The sequence below is a fragment of the Canis lupus genome, chromosome 2 (assembly GCF_011100685.1).
Source record: "Canis lupus familiaris isolate Mischka breed German Shepherd chromosome 2, alternate assembly UU_Cfam_GSD_1.0, whole genome shotgun sequence".
Lineage (NCBI taxonomy): Eukaryota > Metazoa > Chordata > Mammalia > Carnivora > Canidae > Canis > Canis lupus.
This window is the reverse complement of record NC_049223.1, coordinates 83,796,048-83,821,129: the sequence shown is the minus strand read 5'-3', so window position 1 is coordinate 83,821,129 and position 25,082 is coordinate 83,796,048. Positions and strand designations below refer to the sequence as shown.

The 25,082-nt window shown below is 62.8% G+C and overlaps 1 protein-coding gene across 1 annotated transcript; it reads left to right on the top strand.

The window, feature by feature from the left end:
* The first annotated feature begins 1,662 nt into the window (after nucleotides 1-1,662).
* Nucleotides 1,663-24,597, top strand: PLOD1 (procollagen-lysine,2-oxoglutarate 5-dioxygenase 1). The gene is given in 19 exon segments (NM_001284442.1): nucleotides 1,663-1,766; nucleotides 8,567-8,658; nucleotides 9,657-9,790; nucleotides 10,120-10,283; nucleotides 11,216-11,328; nucleotides 12,685-12,748; nucleotides 14,112-14,209; nucleotides 15,053-15,154; nucleotides 15,679-15,810; nucleotides 17,204-17,325; nucleotides 18,331-18,435; nucleotides 18,793-18,918; nucleotides 19,121-19,262; nucleotides 19,823-19,936; nucleotides 20,491-20,556; nucleotides 20,997-21,101; nucleotides 22,052-22,198; nucleotides 22,850-22,975; nucleotides 24,218-24,597. Coding segments are annotated over 19 exon segments (2,184 nt in total). The 5' UTR covers nucleotides 1,663-1,690; the 3' UTR covers nucleotides 24,374-24,597.
* The last annotated feature ends 485 nt before the right edge of the window (nucleotides 24,598-25,082 follow it).

The following is a 25,082-nucleotide window of genomic DNA, read 5'->3' as shown; positions in this document are numbered from 1 at the left end:
GCCCCATCCCTTTAGTTGCCTTGTGACCCCTGCGCTCACCTCGACCATCTGTACAGTGAGTAGATCTCTGAACAGTGAGATGATCTCCAACGTTCCCAGGGATTCTTTTTTTTTTTTAAATATTTTTTTAAATTTTTATTTATTTATGATAGTCACAGAGAGAGAGAGAGAGAGGCAGAGACACAGGCAGAGGGAGAAGCAGGCTCCATGCACCGGGAGCCCGATGTGGGATTCGATCCCGGGTCTCCGGGATCGCGCCCCGGGCCAAAGGCAGGCGCCAAACCGCTGCGCCACCCAGGGATCCCACGTTCCCAGGGATTCTATCTTCTAAAAATAACATATGTTGGTTTTGCTTGGATTGTACGAATAGGACATATTAATTGCAAAAAAAAAAAATGGTAAGAAACAATGAAAAATATAAATAAAAAAACTACCAGGAAATAATGCATGATATACACTATATAATTATACATATATGCAGTCCCACAACCTGGAAATAATCACTGCAAACATTTGCGTGTCATTTGCTGTCTCTATTGTATCCATGGGAGACTATTTTTACTGAGTGAGGTCATAGCGCACTTCCTTTTTTTCCCCACTTAATCAAATTGGTAGAGGATTTCCCCTGCTGAAACAGTCTGGTTTCTCTTCTCCCCGGCACCTGGGCCTGGACTACTCTGTGATGTTGCTAGCACCCCTGACATGCCCCTCCCTCCACCCTTTGCCCCCCAGGGGTTGGGGGAGGAGCCCCTGCCCACCCAGAGTTGCACCCACCACCCACGCCTCTGGAGCCTAATCTGCTGGAAAGAGGCTCCCAGATGTGTCTGAGGGCCTCTTCCAGGGAAGGGAGGATGCTTTCGCTTCTCAGAGCTGGATGCCCCAGGCTGGCATCTGCTCCAGGAGCCCTGGTTCTGGAAACCCTCGAGTGGTTTGTGGGGCTTTGAAGACCCACGTCTGTGGAAAGCCACTTCCCTTCCTTCCTTCCTTCCTTCCTTCCTTCCTTCCTTCCTTCCTTCCTCCCTCCCTCCCTCCCTCCCTCCCTTCCATTCATTCATTCATTCATTCACTTAACGCGGAGACCTCAGGAGCCAGACCTTCCTTGGCTCGAGGTTCCGTTCGTCGCCCAGGGACGCAGAGGCGGGTTAAGTGGTTTCCTTTTTTGGTAGATGCTGAGGCATCTTCTGCATGTCCAGCGGCCAGGGGGGACTCGCCAGGGCTGCGGATGCCTCCGACGCCCCCCGACACACGCACACACACACACGCACACACACACACACACACACACCCCTGCAGGCCCCCGCCCGCTTCCCGCGGGGGAGGAGCTCCGGGAGGAGAGCGCGGCCCGGCGGAGGGACCCGGGAGCCGCCCCAGCTCCGGGCGAGCCTGCGGGGAAAGCCTTCCCCGGGGCGGCGGGGCGGGGGGGTGGGGAGCGAGAGCGGAGGGGGGCGGGGGAGGGGGAGCGAGAGCGGAGGGGGGCGGGGGAGGGGCGCGCGGGGAGGGGGGCGCGGGGAGGGGCGCGCGGGGAGGGGCGCGCGGGGGAGGGGCGGCGTGGGGAGGGGCGCGCGGGGAGGGGCGGCGCGACCCCGCCCCCGGGGCGGGCCCCGTGCGTGGCACCCCGGGCGGCCGGCCCCGTCGCGAAGTTTCCAGCCTGCGAGCGCCGCGGGGCCGGCCGGACGCGCCCGACCCGGCCATGCGGCCGCTGCTGCTCCTGGCCCCGCTGGGCTGGCTGCTGCTGGCCGAAGCGAAGGGCGACGCCAGGCCGGAGGGTGAGCGCGGGCGGGGCGGGGCGGGGCGGGGGCCGCCCGGGGGCCGCGGGTCTGCACGGAGGCCCGCGCTCCCAGCGGATCCGGCTGCGGCCACTTGGCCGGGGGCTCGCTGGCGACCAGGGCGGACCCCACTGCCCCACGCAGCCGGGAGGGAGCCGAGGGGCCGTCCACGGGGCTCGCGGGGCGCCGGCCCTCCGGGCTGTGCTCTTCCAGCGCCCCCCCCCCCCCTTTGCAGCTGGGAAACTAAAGTCGGGTGGATTCACCTGCCCTGGAGCCAGGAGGGGCACCCAGGTGTGTGTGGCTCAGGGGAGCGCCAGGCCGCACAGCCGCGGGGTGGGGAGTGGCCCCCGAGCCAGGTACCCTGTGGGGAGGCCTCTGTGGCCTGCTCCGCCCCCGCCCCCGCGGGCGGGTCTTACTCCCTCCAGGCCCCGCAGGAGCAAACGGGCTCAGACAGGTGCGCTGACTGCCCAGCGCAGGGCAGCCTTGGATGGCTGGGTGCTCTGCTGGATTCCACGGCTCTTATGGGTCCCCCGTCCTGAGTGTGTGCTGCTGCCCTTGGCCACCTCCAGGGCTGCCTGCTGAACCCCCGAGAGCCCCGGGGAGGGTGTAGACGGAGCAGCTCCAGGGAAGCCGAGCCACTGGCCGCACCTTCCTTCCTGGGAACCTGGGAACCGACAGGGCAGGATGGTGGTATAGCAGACCCTACCAGGGGAGGGGATGGGAACCCCCATTTCGGAGTGTCTCCTTGGTCCCAGGTTGTGCCCAAAGCCACACATCTCCCAGTGGTAAAGCCTGTGGTAATTCTAGCCTGCAAAATGGGGGCGATGGTACCCGAGTCCTAGCGCTCTCGCCAGGATTCCAAGGGATGAGGCCTGCTGGGGAGGGATCAGCCCATCCTATGCAGGCATGTTCTTCCCTGGACTCAGCACTACCTGCTTTCCTGGAGTATCCCCGCAGGGCAGTACATCAGGTCAAAAAATCCAGTGAGGGAGGCGCTGAGCACAGGGCTGGGCTGGTGGTGTGTGCAAAAGGCCTGTGGCCTGGGCCCACTCGCTGGTCGGGAGCCAGGAGTCCTGTAATAGCGTTTGTTTCCTGGGCCTCTCTTCCCCTGCTTCTGCCAGTGTGGCCCCCATCCACCCCCAGACCATTCCAGGAGATGAAACTCCTGCTGCCCACAAGGAGGCCTACAGAATTGAGTCAGAGGGACCAAATCAATGGCAGGGCCCCAGGTGCCCTGACCCCAGCAGCAGTGATGGGAGGGGACAGAGTAGACAGGAGGTAGCCCCCACCGAGGGAGGGTGCAGGACTCGGTGTGTCGCTGAGACGATCCAGGTAGAGCACCTGTAGGTAGTAAGGAGGTACTCGACTGAGGTTACCAGACCCGAGCTATATCAAGCCGCTGTCACGTTGAGGCTCTTTGCTTCCCTTACTCCATTCAGACCCTTTTGATAAGTAAGGAATCATTGGCTCCATTTTGCAGATAGCACGACCGAGGCCCCCGCAGGTTCAGTACCTGGTCTCCCGTCGCTGTAGGCGGTTGGAGGTGGAGGCGTTGACTGGGGCTCGGATCCACTGCTCATTTCTGCTGACCCCTGCCTGGGGGGTGCGGGCCAGGGGGCTGTTGCCTAGAGATGCCGTCCAGAGGAGCCTGCTCCACTTGCCCAGGCCCAGCTGAGGTGGGCCCCTCAGCCGCTGGCTAGGACGGAGTGGACCCCCTGACTGGTGTCAGGAGTGGGGGACACTCCAGCAGCCCCCGGAGAGGCCAGCGCCTCCCTCCCCTGGTTGGGCCTGGGACGCCCAGCGGTACCAGGTGGCTGGGATGGGGCCACCGCTGAGGAATGTTCCAGCGGGGCAGGTTCAGGGAAGCGCTCCTGGCAGCTTGTCCATCCCTGCAGCCACCCAGACACACACCGCTTGGGACACGGAGAGAACGAGAGAGTTTTCACTCCCAGCTTAGGGGAGGACACAGGCTCCTCACCTCGGTAGACGCCCAGTCTAGGGGGGAGATGCAACCCTCCTCCCATCGCTGTCCTCTCCCTGGGCTCCCGCCTGTCCCCGCGGCCTTGGCTTGGCCCTGGAGAGGAAGGACCATCTGGAGCCCCTGGCGGCCGCCCCCCCCCCCCCCCCCCCCCCGCCCAGGTTGGTAGGGCGAGGGCAGGGCTTCTGGATCCTACTGTCCCACTCGGGGAGTGGAAAGGCCCCAGGGGCGAGGGTGACCCAGCTGGGCATGTGCACGTGTGTGTGTTGGGGGGCATGTCTGAGGAGGACCCGGGGAGTCAGCCTGGGCGCCCTGGGTGCCAAGTGCACGTCTCTGTCACACCCTGTTGATGGCTTCCGTTCCAGTTCGAGGCTGGGGTGAGGATGGAGGAAGGGGAAGGGGGAGGAGCTGCACTCATTGCCTGTCCCAGAGAGCGGGCCTGACCTGCCTGCGGGCCCCCGCCTGGCGCTGCGGGGGGAGGAGAGGCCTGGCTGCAGCGGAGCCCCCAGCGCCCCCTGGGACCCCAGGGAGGTGACTTCCTGCGCCCGCAGGCCCCCGCACCCGGGACCCCTCGGCCCGCACATGTCCTCCCCTCGGGGACGTTCCCTGTGACAAGGCCTGTGTGGCCGCGGCTGGGCCCTGCGCTCAGCACCTCACAGACACGAGCTCCTCCAGTCGTTGCCAGTCTCTGGAGCAAGGAAGGTACCGCCGTTGTCATGACCCCATCTCACAGATGAGGCTGTCAGGCCGCGCTGGGCCCGGTGCGGCCCTGGGTGTCAGGGAACCCCCTCCTGTCGTCGCCCTGGGCCGGGTGCCTGCCTCCTGACCGCGGAGCGTCCACGCTGCGGGTGCCGGCGTGGGTGCCAGAGTGGGTGCCGGCGTGGGTCCGCAGCATTCCAGAATGCCGCATGGGGAAATGGGGACATGGGGGACACGGGCGTGGGGAACCGCAGCCCATTCGCTTCCCGTGTCAAACTTCCATGACCTTCGGCGGCGGGGGCGTTACTTAGCCTCTCTCTGCCTCAGTTTCCACACCTGCACAAGGGGGGCAGGAACATCGCTGCCCCGGGGCTGTGGATGGCCACGTGTGAGAATGAATGTAACACAGTTTGCGTGGCACGTGGCGTCTAGTAAGGGCTCACAGGTGGCAGTGCCTACTGGACTCCCCTCCCCGGGCCGGGCCCCCCGAGGCCAGACAGTGCACACCCAGACATCCTGAGTCACACCCAGTCCCAGCCACAGGGAGGGGGAGGGAGGCCAAGGAAATGAAGATGTCAGTGTGGCCTGGGAAGGGAGAGGGGCAGGTCTGTGCTGGTGCGTCACCTGCTGGGCACCCCAACGCCACACCGGGTAAGGGGAGGAGATGATGGGGGCTTCCTGGAGGACTAAGACCTCTTGATGAGAAGGGACAAGGGGATGGGGCGAAGGCTGGGTTAGTGAGGCGTCTGTCGTGGGGTGAGCGGTGCTGAGAGGTAACCCCAGGGTCCCTTGGGGGCGGGGCCTGCCTATCATCCTCTGGCTGGGACACCCCCCCCCCCCCCCCCCCCCCCCCCCCCCCCCCCGTCCCCTGAGACCTGCATTGGAGCCCAGAGTCAGGACCAGGGATGGCCAGGATGAGAGGTTTCCAAATGTGGCTCGCCTCAGAAATCACCTGGGAGCAGTAGGAACAATCCCGCCTCCTGGGCCCATGCGAGACCCCAGGCCGGGGCCCTGGAGTCTGAGGTTCACAGCCTCCCTTGTGATGCTGTCACGCAGGCAGGATTGGGACCCTCCGGACCGGGTGGGTGATCTGGTCGGGTCCTCGGCCGGGGAGGCAGGTGCTAGATTTGTTCAGGCCCCGGGGGTGCACCTGCCACCATCCGGGGACACAGAAGGGGTAGGCTGAGCGGGTGGGGGTCCAGCGTGGCCTGCTGTCCTCTCAGCCACCTCAGCTGTGGTTTCTTCGGACGGACGGGGAGGCAGCCAGCTGGTCCCTGTCCAGGCCTGGGCGGTGTGTGCAGAGGTTAAGAGAAGGGACTCTGGATCCAGGCTTCTGTGTCGACATCCTGCTGCTACTACTTCCTGGCTCCCTGGGGCAAGTTACTCACCATGTCTGAGCCTTGGTTTCTTTCTTTTTTTTGTTTCTCTCTCTTTTTTTTTTTTTTTTTTAAAGATTTTATTTATTTATTCATGAAAGAGGGAGAGGCAGAGACAGAGACAGAGACAGAGGGAGAAGCAGGCTCCCTGCAGTGAGCCCGATGGACCCCGGTGGACCCCCGGGATCATGCCCTGAGCTGAAGGCAGCCGCTCAACCACTGAGCCCCTCAGGTGCCCTGAGCCTTGGTTTCTAAGCGTAGATTTGGGGGCGGGGGTGAGGGGTTAGGACCAGTAAAGTGCTTAGAACAAGGTCCAGCGTGTTGAAGGTGTTGGTAGAGGTGAGCCACTTTGTATGGTTATTTGGTAGAGGGGACTCCAGAGAGGAGCCTGGAGACGCCCACCGGTCCCCTCGGCCCTCCCCCTGCAGCCTGACTCCGGGAGCCCTGATCCAGCATCTTTCACAGACACACATGCTGGCTTTTTCCATCCATGAAATGTGACACTCTTCCTGTCGCTCTGCTGCCCGTGCCAGGGACCGGAGGGCCTCCGAGCTGGCGACTCTCCCCTCCTCACTTGGGGGGACACTTCACCATCCTGGGAAGAGCTTACGTGTGGGCAGCACCCCTGTCTTGGCCCCCGGGGTCTGGGGGGAGGCCTCCCCTCCACACCTGCCTGGTGAATCCCTCCCCCTTGCTCCCCAGGTCCCTGGGCCCACTTCCAGTGGATTCCTGCCCAGACCTGCTAGGCCACCCCCTGCCCTGGGGCCAGCGCCTGCCTAGCTCTGCCGCTCAGCCAGCTCCCCCCCACACCCCCCGCGGGACCCCTTTGTTCCTCCAGCCCCGGCTCCTCTTGCTTTCCCAGAGTCGGGTGTATGGGAAGGCCTGACGAGCCTGTGTTGGCCTGGCCACCGGGTGTGTCCGTTCACCCAGAAAAGCATCATGTCCCGGAGCCCAGCGAAGCAGCAGTGAGTGCGGCAGAGCAGGGGAGGGGGGGGGTCCTGCCTCTAAGGGCAGGAGAGAGGGCAGGAGAAATCTGAGAAGGCTTCATAGAGGTGTTGACAGGGAAGGGGTGTCACTCTCACTGGTCTTGGGACTCGGAGGAAGATTAGAGAAAGGAGAGAGAGCGGGAGGGAGCGGGGGTAGAAGGCGAGGAGCCCGGGGTTGTAGGGTCTTGGGCCTGCCGAGTGGGCACTCGGCCAATCAGGGAGGGCCTTGAATGCCGGAGCAAGGTGTTTGCCTCTCAGTAGCAGGTGCCAGCAGCCCAGCGGGGTATCTGCAGGCCTGATCTCACTGAATTAGTCCGGCAGTCCTTGAGGTCTCCCCATATCCACGGTCTTGGTTACCTGCGGACAACCATGGTCCGGCAGCAGATGAGCCTCCTTCTGAGGACACGTCAGTACCAGCCCGACTGTCACGGTGCTGCATTCACCTCACCGCGTCTCATCGTGTAGGGTTGCTTGGTTTTTGGTTTTGTGATTTTTTTGAGAGAGAGAGAGAGAATGCATGCCCACGCACACACGCAGGTGGTAGCAGAGGGAGCGAGAAGCAGATGCCCCGCCGGGCAGGGAGTTCAGCAACAATGACTCAGGGCTCGATCCCAGGACCCCAGGATCTGGACCTGAGCCAGGGGTAGATGCTTAACCGACTGAGCCACCCAGGCACCCGTGCAGGGTATTTTTATTCTATTTTATATTGCAAATCGCTTACTGTGTCGAATTTATAGTAACTTTTTCATAGGTGTGTTCATATAGGAGAGAGCCTCGTATATGTGGGGTCTGGTACTATCTGCGGCTTCGGGCATCTACTGGGGTCTTGGGATGTGTCTTCCGTAGATAAAGGAGGGACTACTGTACTGTTGTTGTTGTTGTTGTTGTTTTTTTAAGTAGTCTCTATGCCCTGCGTGGGGCTCGAACTCATAACCCCCCAGATCAAGAGTCCTGTGCTGTACTGACCAGATGCCCCTTCTGTACGATCATCGTCCCTATTGTACAAAGTGGAAAACTGGGGCCCAGAAAAGTCAGGGCTTGTCCGAGTTCACAAAGCTGGGATTCTGACCAGGCAGGCCAGCTCCGGAGCCTTTGCCTCTCAGGTAACACAGCGTCAGATGGTGATCTGGAAGGGACTTTCCCAGGGCTCCCCGAGATGCAGCCTGGGGACTTGTTTCCAGCAGGTTCTATTGCAGAGGTGAAGCCTGAGAGAGGTCTCTTGTGAAAAGGCTCATGCAGTTGCTCTGATCAAAGCTTAGATTTCAAGTCGGTTCCCGCGGGGGGTGAAGTCCCAGGAGGCTCAGCAGGGAAGACCGCTGGGCTCGGTCAGCAGTGTGTGCCCGGGCCTAGGCGCGGAGAGTGGCGGCCGACCCTGCACTCGGGCCCAGCATCGGCCGGAGAGGTCCTCCTGGTGGTCGGTGTTTGGGGCCAGTCCTTGCCTCGGCCCTGATGAGAGGCCAGAGCCCCCTGGATCCACTGAGACCCAGCCCCCCCAGATGCTAGGTCCAGGCGCCTCCTGTCCTGCTGGTCAGTTCCCAGCTGGACGCTCCCTGCAGGAGCCCCAGGAGACCCTGGTTCTGTCCCAGCTCTGTCATTAACCAGCTGGGTGACCGTCGGCACGTCCTTCCTACCTGGGCCTTGGGCCCTTGTCTGTAATGCATGGACGTGAGGACACATCCTTCCAGGACTTGACACATCTGGGAACGAGCACCTCCTCTCCCCTCCTCCACTCCTGCTCACCACCCCCTTGTCTGTCCATAGACAACCTGTTAGTCCTCACGGTGGCCACGACGGAGACCGAAGGGTTCCGGCGCTTCAAGCGTTCAGGCCAGTTCTTCAACTACAAGATCCAGGTAAGGGGTGCCCGGGGGTGGGGGAATCCAGGAGCCGAGTTTTTGCCCTTCGCACACTGGGAGCCATAGGGAAGCTTCTGGAAGCCGGAAAGATGAGGATGAGTTAGGAAAAGCAAGAAGGGGAGAACACAATCAAAGTCTGGGGGGTGCTGGAGCTGGGAGTGTGGGGGGAACTGAGACAGGAGGAGGCTGTGGGGTCGCTCGCGTGAGGGGGTGTGGCTGGTAGGAGGCAGGGCCTGGGAACCAGCATCTCCACCAACACCCCTGAGTCGTCTGGACACCTCAGCCGTGTAAACACTGCTGTAAAGAAACACGGGCCAGGGCCAGTCCCCCTGGCGTCTTCTGTCTGCTGTGTCTGGGGCTTAGCCCTGCAGGGAGACACCCCTCCTTTCAGCCGAGTGCCTCCTTCAGTCAGGCACAGTGCTAGGCGCCCGGGATAAAATGATGGAGGAGGCAGACGGTGGCACTGTCTACACAGCTTGCAATCGAGTGGTGTTCAGCCAGAAAGAAAACGGATTAGCACACATGAATGCGGGTTGAAGCAGAGGGCTGCTTCAGGCGTAGCTGGATCTAGGGCTTCAGGCTGCATGGTAAGGGCTTTGTCCTTCCATCTCTGGGTCCTGTCCTGTTGGTCTTCATTTGCAGACACGCGCTCTCTGCCACCAGCCAGACCCTCGTGCCCCAGCTTCCCAACCTTAGCAGAACTAGACCTCCTTTTCTTCATCCGAATTGCAGAGTCTCAGGGGAGACGCTGATAGGCCATAGGCTTAGGTCACAGGCCCAAACCCACGGCTCTGGGAAGGATGGTCAGGTCACGTGACCCGGAACCCGCACCCAGCCTGGTCAGCCTCACTCACTGTAGGGTGCTGTCCCCCCAGCGTAGGCAGGAGATGCTGGATAGACGGCGGCAGGCGTGGTCACTGTACCGGTGGGGGTGGAGGTGGGGCCTCAAGGTAGATTTTCGCCAAAAGCCCACGTGAAGGGGCCTTTCTGTGCAGGCACTGGGCCTGGGGGAGGACTGGACCGGGGAGAAGGGGACGTCGGCAGGCGGAGGGCTGAAGGTCCGGCTGCTGAAGAAAGCTCTGGAGAAGCACGCGGACAAGGAGGATCTGGTCATTCTCTTCACAGACAGGTAGGTGGCTGGGGGCTTCTGGGTAGAGAAATGGAATATTCTAGAATGAGGCCCTTGCGGGATGGCGGGGGTGAGGGGGGATCGCAATCTAAGGTTGCCTGCAGGTTTAGGGAGGCTGGGAGCCCAGAAGAGACCATGCCCTTTGGTGGTGGGAAGACGGGCAAGGGGGCCTGCCCGGGTCGGGTGAGCCGTGCTTCGAGTGTGAGGAGCGCATGGTGGGGTGGAAATGCTGCGGGCCCGGCCGGAGACGACAGGTGGCTCGGGATGCAGCCGCCCGTGAGCCCCTGCCCACCTCTGCCCTGCCCCCGCTCTCCCCTCTGTGGCTGCAGTTATGACGTGGTGTTCGCGTCGGGGCCTCGAGAGCTCCTGAAGAAGTTCCGGCAGGCCAGGGGCCAGGTGGTCTTCTCCGCCGAGGAGCTCATCTACCCGGACCGCAGGCTGGAAGCCAAGTACCCGGCCGTGTCCGACGGCAAGAGGTTCCTGGGCTCTGGAGGTGAGGAGTCGGGGGTGCCGGGGTCCCTCGGCCGCTGTCAGCACCACCCCGCTGCAGTCCGCCTCGTCTTGTGAACACCCACAGCCACCCTCACGAAGCTGGGGCACCCCTGAATACCCTCCCTCGGCCCCCAACCCCCAGCCCATGGGCTGGTCACCCCACTCCCACTTGCGAAGACCTCTTGGCCGCACCCTTGGCCCCACTCCCTCGCCCTGCCGCCCTGCCAGCTTCTGTCCTCACCCCTTCCCGTTCCTTCCCTGCCCAGCAGCCAGGCACAAATCCATGTGCATCGCTCAGTGGTTTCCCACTGCGTGGGGAACAGTCTGCATTTTATCCTGGGTTCCTCCGTCTGCCCCCCCGGGTTCCTCTGTCTGCCCCCTGCAGCCTCGGTTTCCCATTGGCTGGGAGAGCGTGCCCAGTCGGGGCGGCCTGGTCCTGGCCCAGGGCTGGCGGTGTCCCCCCCCCCACCCCCTTCTCTCCTCACCCGTCTGCACCGTGGCCAGGGGGCTGTGTGCACTTTTCCCTGTAAGCCACAGGTGCCGTGGGACCCTGGCCCAGCCTCTGCCCTTCTCTGGGCCACGTTTCCCAGATAAGTGTAGGCAGGGGGCTGCAGGCCTGTGCCCCACCAGCTCTGCTCCCAGGGGACTGCTGGTCCGAACCCACCTCCTCACCACCTACGTGGTGCCCGGCACCTGAGCTGTGCGGATCAGTGGGCACCGTTGACCCTGTGAGCTCAGCGGGAGCGTGTCACTGGGTGGCATTAGCTGGCAGGTGCTTTCAGCCTCTAGACGTCAGTCTCACTCAGTCCGGGAGGACTTCTCAGGGGAGGTTAAAGAGTGGGAGGTGAACGAGAGCGGATGCCAGGAAGAGGCGCCCGACTTAGGGCCCAGAGGCTGAGTGCCCTTCTCTGTGTGTCCCCCACCAACCCGCAGGCTTCATCGGCTATGCCCCCAGCCTCAGCAAACTGGTGGCTGAGTGGGAAGGCCAGGACAGCGACAGCGACCAGCTCTTTTACACCCAGATCTTCTTGGACCCTGAGAAGAGGGTGAGGGGCAGCGGGGAGGGCTGAGGAGCGGGGGCAGGGGAGGGGAGCTGTGGCATCTCGATGCTGGACCTTGATGCCGGGTGGGAAGCAGGGCCCCCGAGGCCTGGGCATCGACACCCCATCTGTCCATTCCCCGATTCCCTGCTGTATCCAGTGGCCACTTATTGGGCGCCCGTGTGAGACGCTGTCCGGCGCAGGGCAGGGGCGTGGCCGTGAATGGGACGCTTAGGGTCCCCACCTTCGTGGAGCCTCAAGTCCGGGAGGCGGGAGCATAGGACCTCGTGTTTGTAGTGATGGTGTTGAAAGGAACCGACGGGTTGAGTTGCCCCCGCCACCCCGTCTGGGGGGCTTCTGGGGGGCCGGTGAGGTCTTGGCCGGATCTGTGCCCCGACCTCTGAGCCTGTCTTGAGGAGAGGTCATTGAGGGGACTGAGGATGGTGTGTCGGGACCAGTGTCGCCCCAAACCAGCCAGTGTCCTCTGGGCGGCAGGGAACTCAGGGAGTTCTTTTTTTTTTTTTTTAACATTTTTAAAAATTTAAATTCAACTTGCCAACATATAAAACTCGAGTCCTTGAATGGTCCAGATTCCTGGATTCTCGCCTGCTTATCCCTCAACCCCCATCAGCTCTGTGCTGTGTGACCTAGGGCGAGTCACCTTCCCTCTCTGGGCCTCGGTCTTCATCATCCACAAAATAAGGAAATGAAGCGTTTGGACTTGCGCAGTAGAAATGTGAACTTTTAAACTCGGTCCTTCCTCCTCCTTCCCCTTTGCCTCCAATGACGTCACTTGCAGAAGCCCAGGGATGAGGGCCGAGCCTAGCGTGCCACTTGCCTTCCTTGGCCTGGCCCAGGGCTCCGTGGGGCCCAGCTAAGTCTTAAAGATGCAGCTTTCTGTTGGAGAGAACAGGGGACCTCGGGGCCGGGCTCCTGGGGTTCGAATGCCAGCATAGCCAGTTATTAGCTGTGTGACCTTAGGCGAGTTATCCAACCTCTCTGTGCCTTGGTTTTTCTTAAACCTGTGAAACGTAGGGATGGCGGTACTTTCCCGTAAGGAAAAATCCATGTGTCGTGTGGATTAAATTAACTAATGTACCTGCAGTACTTCGTGATTGACAGTAAAGCAAAAAACTAGCATCTGTTACAGTGATTGTTCTACTTGAACCGGCTGTTTCCTTAGTTACCTTCCGATTCCGAAAGTCCCCAGTTCCCTGCGAATAGAGCCACTGCACCCGTAGGTCCCAGGGCTCCCGGCTGCCCTGGTGTGACAGGGAGAGGAAGTAGCAGAAGTGGGAGGGCAGGTCCCCCACCCTCGGCCAGGCCCGTCCCTGCTGCAGCCTGGTGTCCTCTCTCCTGCAGGAGCGAATCAACATCACTCTGGACCACCGCTGCCGTATCTTCCAGAACCTGGATGGAGCCTTGGGTGAGTGGCCCCACAGGGTGGGGGGGATCCTGAGGGGGATGCCAGGAAGGAGGTGAGGATTCCAGGCAGGACCTGGACCCGAGGAGGAGAAGGAGGAGGAGGATGGGCTGGTTCCTGCATGGCTTCTGTGCCGGGAAGTCGCCTGCTGCATCTCAAGGGCCCCACCTGGATGTCCCGGGGCAGAGCTGTGTTTCTGTGGGGTCGAGGATGGAGGGCCCAGGGGTCACTTTAAGAGCCTGCGGGATGCTGACGCAGGGGGCAGCCGCTCGCTGCGGGTACCTGCCCCTGCCCCACAGCTGTGGTTCTTAACAGGTGGGCCTGCTTCCCCTCCTTCCTGCCCTCCCACCGCCCAAGTGAAGGCTTCCTGGGCTCTCGTGGGGGCTGAGCTGACGGGAGGGTGATGGGTGGCTTGGGAAGTGGAGAGGGTGCCCGGTCCTTTAGAACCAGAAGCACCCTTGGGCCGGCCCTAAACCCATGACTGCTCATGACATTCCTTGGCCTGTCTTCCTGGGTGACCTCGGGCAAGCCTCTCTCTCTCTCTCTCTCTCTTCTCTCTCTCTCTCAAGCTCAGTTTTCCCATCTTTAGTTAGGTCCAATCACTGATTGGTGATTTTATGGGGTAGATGGAATCTTACTTTTTGAAAAATCTAATGAGCCCTATGGCTCCCTCCTTGGGACGGTGTAGAAACATCCGCACCCTTCTGTCTGTGGCTCCCGGGAGTGCACGGACGTACGTTTAGAAGCCGAGTCCTGAGCATTTCTTGGGGGAGCGAGGGCCCCCTTGCATGATCACCCACACAGAGGGCCTCCCTCCTGGCGTCTTCCAGGCCTCTGACGAGAGGCCCCTCTGCCTTTATAACTGTTGGGCAGGGGACAGGCGGCTTCTCCTGGTGTCTCACGGGGTCAGAGCAAGGGGGTTAGGGTCCTCCCGAGTTGCTCTCTCCACCGCACAGGATCTGTCCCCGACCCTGCCCCGGACTTCCACATGGGCCGGGGTGTTCTCCCTGCCGCTCCGCCCGTCTCCCAGAGCAGCTGCCCCCGGGCACTGTGCCCGGGCTTCTCTGAGCTCTTGCTGGACCTGGGATGTTTCAGGACTCGCTGTGTCCTGTCCCCTGCTTCCGGCTCAAAGAAGTCCTCACAGTAAATCCTAGGGACTGCCGTGGGGTCCACGCTCCCCATGGGCAGGCGTGATGCTAAGCGCTTGCCCCACACGGAACCCTTGCACTCCTACCCCCATTTTATAGATGAGGAAATGTGGGGTTCGAAGAAGCGCTATAACCCCGAGCACGCCCCGAGTGGGAGCTAGGATCTGAGCCCGGTCCCGGGCCTGATGCTGGGTGTGTCTGTGCTCTCTGATCCCCAGATGAGGTCGTGCTCAAGTTTGAGATGGGCCACGTGAGAGCGAGGAACCTCGCCTACGACACCCTCCCGGTCCTGATCCATGGCAATGGGCCCACCAAGGTAGGGAGCGGCCCCAGCCCCTGGGGGGAGAGAGGGGGCGGCCAGAGGCCCGAGTGTGCTCCACCCCGAGTGTGCTCCACCGTGAGCCCACAGCTTCTCCCTGGGGGCAGAGCCACCCCCCTGCCTCTGTCCTCACAGCTGAGTTCAGCGTGGTGCCTTGTCTCCTTCCTGTGGCTGTGATGGTCCTCCCTGCTCAACCTCGGGGCGCAGAGGAGGTCCCTGTCCCCAGCTGGGCCTCCGCTGGGCTGCCCCAGGCATCCGTACCCCATCGTCCCAGGGCAGACTTGTTTCTTCATGCAACAAATGTTTACTGAATATTTGCAGCAGGACACAAGGCACAGTCAGTCCTGAGCAGCACAGACTGGTTCCTGTGCTCTTGGAGCTCAGAAGGGGCTGGGGTGCAGGCCAGACCCCATGGGGCCTGGGGGGCCAGCTCTGGCTCACAGCACACTGCTTCAGGTGTGGTCCGCGGCCCCCTCCGTGCCCCCACCGGGTCAGAATCACGTGGCCCAGAGAGAACGGGGGGAGTGTTGAAGCAGATCTCCCGCCCCACTTGGGAGCTGCTCAGTTGGACTCTCCGGGCTGCTGAGGGGGTGTGGGGGGGACAAGCCGTCTGCATTGGCTCCAGGCAGACCCAGAGACGAAGGGGTGTCAGGGTGCCGGGTCCCACCTCTGCCCTCAGAGCAGTTTTGGTGATCTCCAAAGGGAACGGAATGTTCCCTGCAAAACCTGCTGCAAATAAAGTCACCTTCCTGCCCCCAGGGGCGAGGGGGACGTGACTCTGGTTACAGATGGGAGGGGCCGGCCCGTACCCCGCGTCTCAGCCCCCATGTCTCCCTGCAGCTGCAGCTGAACTACCTGGGCAACTACATCCCACGCTTCTGGACCTTCGAGACGGGCTGCTCCGTGTGTGACGAGGGCCTGCGTAGCCTCAGGGGCATTGGGGTACGGCTGCCAGACAGGAGGGGCCCGAGCCTCTTGGGCGGGGAGAAGACGGTCTTTGGCGGGAGGTAAAGGGCTCACCTTTCTGTCTGGGGTTCCGTCTTCCTCTTCACTCCAGCACCTCCTCTTGGAGGCCTTCTCCGCTTACATGTGCTCCAGCTCGCACCCCCCTCCCCTCCCGGCCATGCCAAGTCCTGGCTCCTTCAGCTTGAGTCGTCTCCCACAGGCCTGTCACCTCACCGACCTTCCTCCTCGTCTGTAGCTCACTTGAGAGCCGAGCCAGCCGGGCTCTCCGCCAGCGGGCCGGCAGCTGGTCCCGGATCCAAGTCTAGGCTCAGTCTGCCCAGCAGGGGCCTCCTCCTGCTGCTTTCTGCTCCCTGCCTAGGCCTCCCCCCTCCCCCCGCCCAGGCCCAGGCCCCTCTCCTGCGAAGTCTGCACCCCTCTGGCTCTGCCTCGGGCTCCCTCCGGCCACCCAGGGGCTCAGCGGTGGGCCTAGCCAGACCCTGTGCCGCCCTGTCCCCATGCAGGAGGAAGCTCTGCCCACGGTGTTGGTTGGCGTGTTCATCGAACAGCCCACGCCGTTCCTGTCCCTGTTCTTCCGACGGCTGCTCCACCTCCACTACCCCCGGAAGCAGATGCGGCTTTTCATTCACAACCACGTGAGTAGCAGCGCTGCCGGGGTGGCGTGTGGCTCGGGTGAAGGCCCAGGCTCACCGGGCGGCCTGAGGCACCCAAGCACTCGCGGCAGCGCCGCCACCTGGGCCGAGTGGACGCGGTGGGCAGTGGGCGGCGTCCCCGGATGGCCTGACCTGAGGCCGACTGGCTGGGCTCCAATCCCAGCGCCGCTGCTCGCGTGGGCTGCGTGACCTTGGATGCCTTCCTCCACTTGTCTGTGCCTCAGTTCTCTCATCTAGGTAGGGGTAGGGTAGTGCCGACCGTGTGGGCCCGTGGAACACGGGTGCCCACCACGGGTGGGGAGGCGCATGACAGGTGCCCCTAGCCACCGTGGGCGCAGGGTTCTCTCCCTGCCTCATCCATCCCTCGTGATTTGGTTCCCAGGCAGATTGGTTTCCATTCCCTGCGTCCCTCCTGGGGAACCGGGCAGGGCCCTGCGCCTGCTGCTCTGGGGAGAGGCCCCTCCGTCCCTCCCTCTCCTTCCCGCTGCATAAAGTCCCACCTCGGCCTTTGCTTACCCCAGTTTCCCTAACTGGGGCGCCAGGCACACCCTCCAGTCCTCCCGGTTGCCAAGGCTGCTTCTCTTCCTTAACGTTCTCTGGGCCGCCCCGGCTGGCGTCACCCCTTCTGAGACGTCTCAGCCCCGAGGGGCTGCACCTGTGCCCAGGGCCCCACGCGTGGCCCCACCTGGGTCTCAGACGTTCACTCAGCTGTGCTGCCTGGAAACAGGGAGAGGGTATGGGCCCGGCCCCGGGAGGCTCCAGTTTCCCTGCAGACATGAAACAGGGCACCCGTGAGGGGTGACTTTGTGACTTGGCGCAGCGGAAGAGAGCCGTCACCGGCGGCCTTTGAGGTCCATCCGTGTGCTCCATCTGACTTGTGGCAGTGACCCCGTGGGGGAGGGCAAGTGGCTTGTTCCAGACCACGCAGCTAATGGTAGCAGAGCCGGGCTTTGCTCTGGATCCTGAGTTTGGTTCTAAGGATCCTGCTCCTTCCGCTTCCTCATCCAAGGAGCCCGGGTGTGGGCTCTTGTTTTGCCACCTGCGGGGTCACCTGGAGCATTTTGCACCGAGGCAGCTTCCTGGGCCGCACTCTGGACCAGAATAAATGACTCTGCATATGGGGCCTGTAGGGTTGGGGGTACTGTCCCCAGTGACGGAGGGTGGGCCTGGCCTGATCAGGGGAGGGTGGTCAAGGGTGGCTGGGGATGGGCACTCTGGGCAGAGGGGCTTGCAGGGGCAGAGGTCTGGAGTTAGGAAAGCCCGTGTGTGGCGCCTGCTGGGCATGAAGGGGAGCGGCCTGCAGTAGCCGAGGGTGCTGTGGCCCTGGGGGTGGGACCTGTGTTCCCTTCATCACCTTCCCACCCCCTACCCCTAGGAGCAACACCACAAGGCTCAGGTGGAGCAGTTCCTGGCAGAGCACGGCAGCGAGTACCAGTCCGTAAAACTGGTGGGCCCCGAGGTTCGGGTGGCAAATGCTGATGCCAGGAACATGGGCGCGTGAGTTGGGGGCCAGCGCGCCACGGTTGTCTCCAGGAGCGGGAGGGGACCGGGTGGGGGTGGCCGTGGTATCAGGAGCATCAGGCCAAGAGACAGCATTCAGAAGTCTGCGTGTGTCCCCAGCAAGTCCCTGCCCCCCCTTGCCCCAGCATCCCCATGTGTCAAATGGGGAAATGGTCTCTGCCCTGCTGACCTGGGCGCTCCTGGGTGGGGCTGAGCAGTGTCATTTGGGGGCAAGGAGAAGTCAGAGAAAGACGAAGAACCGTGGGGTCAGAAGTGGATAAATGCTGACAGACCATCTCTGATTTTTCCCTTATTACTCAAACGAGTAGAGTAATCCGTGTTGGCCGCGCGAGGACGGGCCCAGCCGGGGACGGGAGGTGGCTGAGCCCTGTGCTGGCGGCGCCACGGCCGTGACTGTGCCCCCACGTTATGTACGGATGCTGCAGTGTGAATTTCGTGGGGCTTCTGCATCACTTCGTTTCATTTTCGCCCCCCAACCGTTTAAAAATGTCAAATGGTCCTGAGCGCATGAGCCGCCCGACCCCAGGTGGCGGGCTGGCTTTGGACCACGGACTGGTTTGCGCAGCCCCGGGCCAGACAAAAAGAGCACGTGTTTGTAAGGCTTTGGGTCCGGGGAACCAGACTGTGCTTCCGAAGGGCAGGACCCGTTGGCGCCCCGGCCCCGGGGCAGCGTAGGGACCTGTCGGGGGCCGTGCTGTCCCCAGCACCGCAGTTTGCAGAGCACCTGGCGCCAGTGGCCGAGTGAGCTCTGGGGGTTCGTCTTCTGGCCTCGCAGCTCAGGGTTTGGGTCTCAGGGCCAGGGGGCTGCGGGTCCCAACCTCACCGGGCGGGCCTGAGCCCTCTGAAGACCCTTGGCTGGCTCCCTGAGCTCGTGGAGGGGGCGGGCCTGGGAGCACGGCCGCCGGGCCGCTCCGGGACCCTGGTCAGTGAGAGGCTGGCGCCAGAGCCCCAGCCGCGCTGACCCGGGGACCCGGCCTGCAGGGACCTGTGCCGACAGGACCGGGGCTGCACCTACTACTTCAGCGTGGATGCCGACGTGGCCCTAACTGAGCCTAAGACCCTGCGCCTGCTGATCGAGCAGAACAAGTGAGGCTGGGGGGTGCCCACGGCCAGCAGGCAGCCCCTCCGAGCCCGGGCTCCCCTCCGGGCCCGCCCTGCCTGCCTTCTCTGCCTTCACCTGGGGCCCCCACCCTGGGCTGGCCGCAGCCCTGCACCCCCGCCTCGGTCCAGCCTGTTTCCCCCTCGCTGCCGCACCTCCTGCCTCTGCTCGGCTCCCGCTGCCCATCGCAGGGGCCCCCTACCGGCTGGCCAGGCCCCACCCCAAGGGGCTGGCAGGTTGAAAGGCGTCCTCTCCATCCCCGACCTGGTCGGATCTGCCCCAGGCTCCCTGGGCAGGGGGCGGGGGGCGCAGAGGGACTCCCACTGAGGTGCTCCCTTCCTCAGGAACGTCATCGCGCCTTTAATGACCCGCCACGGGAGGCTGTGGTCCAACTTCTGGGGCGCGCTGAGCGCAGATGGCTACTACGCCCGCTCCGAGGACTATGTGGACATCGTGCAGGGGCGGCGTGTGTGAGTACCTGCGGGATGGGGACCCCTCATCTGTCTCCCCCAGTGGACCTGTCCCTGTTGCCCTCGAGTTCCTGCTGGGCCCGAGGCAGGGGAGACACACAAAAGGACTTCCCGACAGCTGTCCTGGGCCCGGGCGCCCTCCCAGCCTTGACTTCCCCGTCCCCAGCCTGTGGTCCCCTCCATCTTCCTTTCTCATTCTCAGTGGCGTCTGGAACGTGCCCTACATCTCGAACATCTACCTGATTAAGGGCAGTGCCCTGCGGGCCGAGCTGCAGCACACGGACCTGTTCCACCACAGCAGGCTGGACCCCGACATGGCCTTCTGTGCCAACATCCGGCAGCAGGTCAGCCCAGGCTGCACAGTAGGAGGCCGTCTCGATGGGGAGGTGTCTCTGTTGCCTCACACCTGGAGATATCAGGGCCTGGGGCGTGGGGGTACCTGGGACTCCAGGCATGGGAGCCGGCCCTTGGGGACCCAGTTTCTGCACCCATCTGCTTTATTTACATTTTTACCAGGGCCGGAAAAAACTAAACTTTCCACCTAAATACACTCCAGGCGCCCAGGAGACACCCTGCCCTACCAGCTGTGCCCCACCCAGTGTGTCCCCGCGGTTACCGTTTCAAGGTGGCAGCGTGGTGACGTTTCGCCAGGCCCAAAACTTGAGGACCGGACGCCATCCTTTGCTTTTACACATTTGTTCTTCTCTCTCCGTCCGGTCCTCCGGGAAGCCTTCCTTCATTGTGCCCCTCGTCAGGCCTGGGCTGGGTGCTGGGGAGATGAGATGGGGCGACCCTCACGCGGTTCCCTGACCACCAGCTTCCCGGGCAGGGGAGGCTGCAGCCGAGCCTTCGGGGGGCGTGCGTGGGGCTGGGGGCGAGTGTGCATCCGGCCTGTTCTCCCCAGGATGTGTTCATGTTCCTGACCAACCGGCACACCTTTGGCCACCTGCTGTCCCTGGACAGCTACCAGACCAGCCACCTCCACAACGACCTGTGGGAGGTGTTCAGCAACCCCGAGGTGAGGCTCAGCTGGGTGGGCGGCGGGGGGAGGGACCCCAGTGACTCTGCGGTGGGTGGGGGGCCTCCTGCACTGCTTGAGAAGGGCTGGCGCCCCTGGGGCCACCCTGGGGACAGAGCTGCGTTAGGGTGAGGAGGGGAGGGCCCTGCAGAGGCAGCGCCGTCTAGTGGCGGAGGAGGGAGCAGGATGAGGCCCTGGCCTGTGGACCGTCTGCGGTGACTTGGCTGAGCCTCTCAGTCTTTGGGGCCTCCGTTGTCCCTTCAGTGGATACACTGCCCCAGCCTCGCTCGCTGCGGGGGGTTGGGGGGTCATGAAAACCAGAGCGAGAGCAAGTGTGGACAGCATTCTTGGACGTAGTGAGCGTGTGGCACACACACGCACACACGTGTAGGTTCATGTGCAGACCCAGCTCTCACGGGCACACAGTCACCCTCGTCGCACGGGGCCCCGGGGGAGGAACCCCCTCTTAGAGCATCTCGTGGAGCTGGGCAAGGAGTGAGCCCCGCTGGCCCAGGCCAGGCCTGAGGAGCCCAACTGCCCTCCCCACACCCCAGGACTGGAAGGAGAAGTACATCCACGAGAACTACACCAAAGCCCTGGCCGGGAAGCTGGTCGAGATGGTAAGGACGGGGCACCTCTAGCATCTGCTGAGGGGGATGAAGGGCAGAGGGAGGAGACCACTGCCCCAGGGGAGGACGGGAGGCACCACTGGGTGCTCGGGCTGCGCTTGGGCAAGAGAAAGGGTAGTAGGATGGCCCTCCTGCTGGTGCTTCCCAGCCGGAGTCTGCAGGGGCCTTGGGACCTTGGGTTTCCCCTGCAACCCAGGCGAGGAGGAAAGACATCCCCGAATGTGCTCTCCGCTGTGGAGAGTAGCGAGAAGCTGCGGGGCCCGGAGCCCGTGAGGGGCCTCGGCCGGGAAGGGCTGGCGCCCAGCTCCACGGCCTTCCCCGACCAGGCTGCAGTGAAGGGCCTGGGCTGCATGGGAGGCCTTGCCCCGGGGGGCCGGGGGAAGGGGCAGCGGGGCCCTTGGAACCTGGCACTGAGTCCCCGCCCTCCCCAGCCTTGCCCGGACGTCTACTGGTTCCCCATCTTCACGGAGACGGCGTGTGACGAGCTGGTAGAGGAGATGGAGCACTACGGCCAGTGGTCTCTGGGAGATAACAAGGTGGGGTGGTGCTGGGGTTTGGGGCCTCCGCACACACCTGCCCTCGGGGCGCTCTTCCCTGACCTGGCCAGCCTCTCTGGGGCTCTTCGGATGGGGGCCCTGGCACTTAGGAGTCTAGGGGCATCGCGATGGGATGGAGCGGGGGTCTCTAAGCTGCCTTCACCCTCAGTTGCTAGGTTTCCAGTTCCTGTTTCGTGATTAGGATGATTTAGCTTTTCCTTCACCAGACTGAGTGTGTAACGGGGGAGGGAGGAGCCGCTGTGGGATGAGGGAGGGTTGGGAACATCCCTGCCACACTCATCAGAAAGCAGAAGCAAGTGGCTTGTGGGCTTGAGAGGCTGTGTGTTCCCCGGAGGAGGAATCCTGCACCTGTGCTCATCCTGGAAAGTGCAGGGCAGGAGGGCAGAGGGGGCCAGGAGGGAGCCTGGAGGGAGAATCTTGAGCAGATTCCACTCCATGCTCAGTGTGGAGCCGACGTGGGGCTCGATCCTACAACCCTGAGGTCATGACCTCACCCACTGAACGCCCCAGGCACCCCAAGTTCAGGGAGCATTTTTATTTTTATTTTTTTTATTTATTTTTTTTTCAGGGAGCATTTTTAAATTCCTTTTTTTAAAGATTTTATTTGAGGGATGCCTGGGTGGCTCAGTGGATGAGCATCTGCCTTTGGCCCAGGGCGTGACCCCTGGGACCCGGGATCGAGTTCCACGTTGGGCACCCTGCATGGAGCCGGCTTCTTCCTCTGCCTGGGTCTCTGCCTCTCTCTCTCTCTGTGTCTCTCATGAATTAATAAATAAGATCTTAAAAAAAAAAAAAAAAGATTTTATTTGAGAGGGAGAGAGCGCATGTGCGCATGAGCAGCGGGGAGGGGCGGAGGGCAGGCAGAAGCAGGCTGCACCCCGGCGGCCTCTCCGAATCCCGCTTACCCCGCCCTCCTTGGTCACCTCCAGGACAACCGCATCCAGGGCGGCTACGAAAACGTGCCGACCATCGACATCCACATGAACCAGATCAGCTTCGAGCGGGAGTGGCATAAGTTCCTGGTGGAGTACATCGCCCCGATGACGGAGAAGCTCTATCCGGGCTACTACACCAGGGTGGGCGCACCAGGGAGGCAGCGGCTGTGAGGCAGTGGGGGGACGGGGGCGGGGTGGCAGTGGGGAAAGCAGAGAGCGCAGTCCCCAGTCCCTCTCTGCTTCAGGGAGAGGCCTGAATATTTGGTCTCCAGGTGGGAGTGAGGCCTCCCCCCACGCTGGGGGTGGGTGTCAGCTTCTGGAAGAGTCCAGGGTGGGGGCAGCCCACCTCGTCACCCCCCTGACTCCTCCCCTACGTCCTTAAATCCCGCCTCGGCGACACCTTCCTCTGGGGCTCTCCACTGAGCACCTGGCGCCTGCCCCTTTAGCTTTCCCCCTCCTTCCTTCCCTGTCACTGCCTCACACACACGTTTTCTCCAGACACCTGCCTCCGCCTGCCTAGTAGCCACCGAAGGTTGTCAGGGTTAGATACAGTCCCTCCCTCCACCCCCTCCCTCCACCCCCTCTCCTTCCCTTCCTTCCCATCCTTCTGTCCGGTCCTCCCCCTGCACATTTTTTCTGACAGCCTCCCCGGGGCCAGGCACTGGGGAGCGCAGCGTGAAACCTGCCCTCAGGGTGCCAGCGTCCCGTGAGGCCAGCGGGGGGGGGGGCCCTTCTGTGCACCCCTGCCTCTCCTCTTCAGCGGCCCCCCCCCCCCCGCTTCCCCCGACACAGGCCCAGTTCGACCTGGCCTTCGTGGTCCGCTACAAGCCCGACGAGCAGCCCTCGCTCATGCCGCACCACGACGCCTCCACCTTCACCATCAACATCGCCCTGAACCGGGTGGGCGTGGATTACGAGGTGAGCAGCTCGCAGGGCCGCTAAGCAGGCAGCGGGGCCCCGGGGCCCAGCGCCACAGAACCTGAGAGACAGGGTGCCCGCCCGGCTGCGGGAAGGGGAAGGCCTCCGTGCTGTCGGGAGGGAGGGAAGGAGAGGCCTTTAGATGCAGGGGCACAGGAGGTCAGAGGTCGGGCTGCGTGGACCTGGGGCCCGCCCGCCAGCTCTGGGGCCTCAGGCATGTCCCTTAGGCTGTCAGTCTGCTGGTGTCTTAGACGGGGAAACGTAGAGCGCCCTGCGTAGATGCTGCGAGAATCCCATGAGCTCGGGGACGCTCAGTAAGCACCCAAGGTCGAGAGCCGTTCGTGGTGAGGAGTTTAGGGTTTCTGTAATTCTTGGAAGTGAGAGGGCTGCTTTGAGAATGGGGGGACCGGGTCAGTCCGGGTGTGGGGCTCAGGCTTGTGGCTGGAGGAGAGAGCTGGGGAGACCAGGAGGACGTGGCGGGGAGAGGGCACAGTTCCGGGGACCTCAAGCCCCCACGGGAGGCCCCTGGGTGTGACTCATTCACTTACTCCCTCCATGAGCTGCTGTTTCTAAGTGTTTCGGGGACTCAGGCCTGGGCCGGCCGCGGCGAAACACACACGTACAAACACCTCTCACATTTTTGAGAGTTCACCATGTACGAGGGGCTCTCCTAAGGGGACGATTTTGTCCTCCCTACCCCCGGGGGACATTGGCAATATCCGAAGACATTTTCGGTTGTGAAACTGTGGGGGTGCTGCTGGCAGCTAGCAAGGAGAGGCCAGGGTGCCCAGGACAGCCCCCCAGCAAGAGAGAGTTACCCGGCCCCTGGCGACGAGGGCTGTACAACAGCACACACGTACTTAGTACCACCGAGTGGCGCACTTAGAAAATGTTTCCAACGGGAAAGTTTATGCCACGTGTTTTTTGGCTCAATGGAAAAAAAAAAATCTTCTGGCCACAGATGTCCACGCAGTGCTGAGGCTGAGAAACCAGGCCCTCAGCTCCTACCTTGTCTCATCTCAGTGAAGCCTCATGACCCTGCGAGTTTCCCAGAAGGGGGAACTGAGGCCCGGGGGTCACAAAGTAAAGCACATCACTGATGTGTGCCCACGGCTGCCTGGCTCCAAGGCCCGCGCTGTCCCTGCAGGGCCACTGGGCTGCCTGGGCTCGGAGGGGCTCAGACGGCCGTGGAACGGGGGCAGGGCCCGGCCTCCGGTAGGACTGACGCTTCCCATCTTCCAGGGCGGGGGCTGTCGGTTCCTGCGCTACAACTGCTCCATCCGAGCCCCACGGAAGGGCTGGACCCTCATGCACCCCGGGCGACTTACGCACTACCACGAGGGGCTCCCCACCACCAGGGGTACCCGCTACATCGCCGTGTCCTTCGTCGACCCCTAATTGGCTGGGCCGGGCCACCTTGGACCTCTGCGTCTTTGCCAACAACCACTGCCCAGCAGCTCCTGGGGCCCTGTGCTCCTGGCCTCCAGGCTCCTGACCTCCATCCACTGCTCTTGGAGCCGCCATCGGAGAGATCTGGCCCCGAGCCAGAGGCGGAGCCCACCCCCTCGGCTGGGGCTTCCCTGGTGCTCCAGGCCCAGCCCACGGAGACACTGTTCCTGCCCATCACTCTGTAGCAACTCGTCCTCTCCCACCGTCTTCCTGAAAGGCCCAGGCCTCTTCCTCTGCTTTTTCCGTGGGCGGGACTCGAGCGGAAGGGGGGCTCAGCCAGCTGCCCAGAGCCCTAGGGGTGAGAAGGCGACCCCCAGCTTCTCCCAGCAGAGCTGCAGCCCCAGGACTTCTGCTACAGGCTTGGGGCAGACACAGAGACCTGGATCAGATCCCAGCCCCCGTCCCGCCCCCCGGGGCTGCTGAAGCCCCTTCCTCCATGGCTCCCATCGTGGGAGCGAACGTTGTTCCCTGGAGATGATGACTCAGAAAATCTCCCGGGGAACGGGACAGCTGTCGATGCCACAGCTCCATCCTCCGCGTGGGGGGAGGGATTGCAACGTGCACGCACTGCAGTGGATCGCCCTGTCCCGGATGCCCCCCGAGAGAGGAACAGACAGTCGGAAATAGGAGAGTTTCTATTAAAGGTCATTCAAACCAC